This window comes from Eurypyga helias, unplaced genomic scaffold (assembly GCF_000690775.1).
Source record: "Eurypyga helias isolate BGI_N326 unplaced genomic scaffold, ASM69077v1 scaffold6561, whole genome shotgun sequence".
In the NCBI taxonomy this organism is placed as follows: domain Eukaryota; kingdom Metazoa; phylum Chordata; class Aves; order Eurypygiformes; family Eurypygidae; genus Eurypyga; species Eurypyga helias.
Genome location: NW_010232662.1, coordinates 2,468 through 5,755, shown reverse-complemented (window position 1 = coordinate 5,755; position 3,288 = coordinate 2,468). Strand labels below are relative to the sequence as shown.

At 40.8% G+C, this 3,288-nt stretch overlaps 1 protein-coding gene across 1 annotated transcript in view; it reads left to right on the top strand.

Annotated features, from left to right (window-relative positions):
* The window catches only part of SLC38A9 (solute carrier family 38, member 9), a gene marked incomplete at its 3' end in the record, with an annotated part of 18,880 nt that extends 16,475 nt beyond the window's left edge, over window positions 1-2,405 (top strand). Inside the window, exon 9 of the mRNA XM_010161459.1 lies at window positions 2,298-2,405. Within this exon, the coding sequence (XP_010159761.1) occupies window positions 2,298-2,405 (108 nt within the window). The remainder of the gene's footprint in view (window positions 1-2,297) is intronic.
* Window positions 2,406-3,288: the final 883 nt, after the last annotated feature.

Sequence of the window (3,288 nt, the reverse complement as noted above, 5' to 3'; positions counted from 1 at the left end):
GAGGTGTGGCCTCACCAGTGCCCAGTACAGGGGGACAACCCCTGCCCTGGTCCTGCTGGCCACACTGTTCCTGATGCAGGCCAGGATGCCATTGGCCTTCTCGGCCACCTGGGCACACTGCTGGCTCATATTCAGCCAACTGTTGACCAACACCCCCAGGTCCTTTTCCACGGGTCAGCTTTTCACACTTTTCAAGTAGTTTTCTGGCAGCACATACTGTACCTCAGAGTGGTTTGTTGGTTGGTTTGTTAATCACCCACAGGCTTTCTACCCTGCTTATCTTGCAGTTACTAGGGAGTTGGGTTATTTTTTTCCTTTGCTCCCTTGATAATCCTGTAAAACAAGTTCAACTATATTTACAACAGATTTTTCCCAAAAGGTGGTACGCATACAGTATTTGATGCATACTACCTTGGCACAGTCAGGTTTACCCTTTCTCACCTGGTAAACATTTCAACACTGGCAGTTGCTTCCAAAGATTAATTGTTTCTGACCTGAAGTCATTTGCTACCAATTAGTCAACTAATTAATAACAACATCAGTCAGTGTAACTTTCTGCTGTACTTTGCCCCAGGTCCCAGTACTCTGGCCTATTCTGTACTACACGGACAAAAAGTCTGAGTTCTCCTTGCTTCCATGTCTTGAGATTGAAGACAAAGGCAGGTGGGATTGGTAAAGCGGGTAAAGCCCACAGATGATGGGTGGGGTTGGTCACAGTTTATGGAGTAGGGAGAGGTCTGAGGGTATAGCGTTGAAACCCATGATGAAGAGAAAGGGAAAAGGAGGTGGGCATCACAGAACGGGTTGAAAAAGATGGAGAGGTATTGTAAAGGAGGTAGAAGACAGGGCAGCGAGGGTCTAGTTTGTCATTTGTTCCAGTGTAACACAATTAATTAGAGCTTGGATCTGCGGTTGCTGTAACTACTGAATGAAAATACAGCACAGGAACCTGGGTAAGTGAGAGTGCTTCTGTGTAAAAAAATAAGGTTTTTATGTAGACTAGATAGAACATTAAGGACAAGAAAATATTTTATTAGGTGAGATCTAGCTATTACTGTATCTGGTTTTAAAATAAGCACATTATCATGGGCAATTATTTTTAATTTGATAGCCTGAATATTAAACTATGAAGTTTCTCATAACTTCAGTAGGTTGTTATGTAATTCAGAAGCCGTTCAAAGTTGCATCAATTTTTTTAAACCTTGAAGTTTATAGGAGAAGAAAAAAATGGAAGGCAATTTTTGAGATCCTAAAATGAATCTTAATAGAGAATTTCTACTTATCTTTACACCTACAGCAATCTAAATCATTAGGAAACTGCAGAACATTTCAGCTCGAGTACAGAACCTTTTATCTTCCTCTCTCTTTGACTATGCTCTGTGTAAGCAAATGACAATTTCTTCAGATTTTTTTTTTAGCCTTGGACATACTGCTGGAATGAAATTATGTTTTATCGGAACCTCTATTCTAAATTGTAAAAATGCTTTTTCTTGTTACTTATGGCCTGTTCTCTGGTGACTAGCAGTATTACTGGCTGGGAGTAGCCTTAATTACTCAGTTCCCTTCAGTCTTTAGATAGTTACTGTTCTGCCCTTATCTCTTTCAAATGGCAGGAGCCAAGATCATATGCTTTCCATCCCACATGCAGACACAGCAAGGTATATGTAGCCATCTATGATCTTATCTGTAGTCCCCTGGCTGTGCAGAATATTGCTGGATGCCTCTGAACCAATGAGATGTAATGCAAATCCAGTGTTATGTTCAAGGTTATGATCAAGACAAGGTTCAGATCCGTAGCGATCAAATGTCATCATCAGCTTCTAGCTCCCCATGTAAAGTTCCCAATTGCAGTAAACATTCATATCTCATTGGGCTATTTGGTTCAAAAAGCCAGTGACTGAATGGACGTTGTAATAGCTGCAGTACTGTGGCCGACTTTGCTTTATGTTGGATTAAAATCCTGACAGCTGAAGCTGGGGCTGGTCTGCTACTGCTTAGAGAGCTCCCTGCCTGCCCAGCACCAGGGATTAGAGGGTACCACTTCTTCTGTCACTACTGCAGCCTCTGAAGAACATTAAACATGCTGAAAGTTTGCATTGGGTGCAAATGAGTTCTTTCTCTTTGACCTATAAAAGAAATAAAGAAAAAGAAAATTTAGACCTGGCCTGTATTCTTAAGAATGAATACCAAACCTAAGTGTTTGGGTTACTCTAACTAGTTGGATGAAGCAGAAATAAAACTCAGCACATATACTTTCTACTGCCTCCAGGTGTTTGTTTCACTTTTGTCTTTTCCAGGTACATTTTCAGTTGTCTACTTAGTTTTTCTGGTTACTGTAAAGGCTGTTCATCTGGGAATCCACTTGGAATACAACTGGTTTACAGAAAATGAATTTTTTGTACCAGGTAAGTTAGTTAAAATGCAGTAATGAAGCATATATATGATGGGTTCAATTTTTTTTAAGTGACACGTGGATTATTTTCTTTTAACACCTCTGTGACATTCAGTACAGTGAGGAAATGCTATCTGATGTTGCATGCAGAGGCTCGGAAAGGATTCCTTGTGACAAAGTCACAAGGAATCCCTTTCTCAGTGATGTTGCTTGATTAGGAGACAGTATCAACTCTGGAGAAGAGAAGGAGTGACCATCAGAGGCATCCAACATATGTCATGTGACAGGAAGCTTGCTGTAGTCCTGTTTCACCTACATTTTAAGAAGTTCTGGCTGCACCATTTTCAGGTCATGCCTGTTTCAGTATCAGCTACAAATGACAGCTGTAGACAGACTCGATGGTAAAAGTTCTCCGCACGCTGTCTTGCTCATATGAAATAGTTCATTGATCGTAATTCACAACTATGATTTTCCTGCACTTCCCAATCTATCTCAGGTTTTAGTCCATAATCTTAGCTTTTTTCTTTTAAACACCCACTAGCTTTCCAGTATGTTTCTTTTCTTTTCTTGGCTGTTTGTTCTTCCCAAATTACTGTAACAAATTACTGTGTGAGATATGACAGTGTGCTGGTTTTGTCTGGGGTAGAGCTGATTTTCTACATAGGGGCTAGTACGGGGCTATGTTTGGATTTGTGCCGAGAAGAATGTTAACACTGATGTTTTACTTGTTGCCAAGTAATGCTTCCATTAAACCAGGGACTTTTTAGTTTTTCATACTGCCCATCCCAGCTTCTGCTCTACAAGAAGCTAAAATGGGACACAGCCAGGACAGCTGACCAAACTGACCGAAGGGAAATGTCATACCATAAGGCATCTTGTTCCTAGGTTGATGGAAG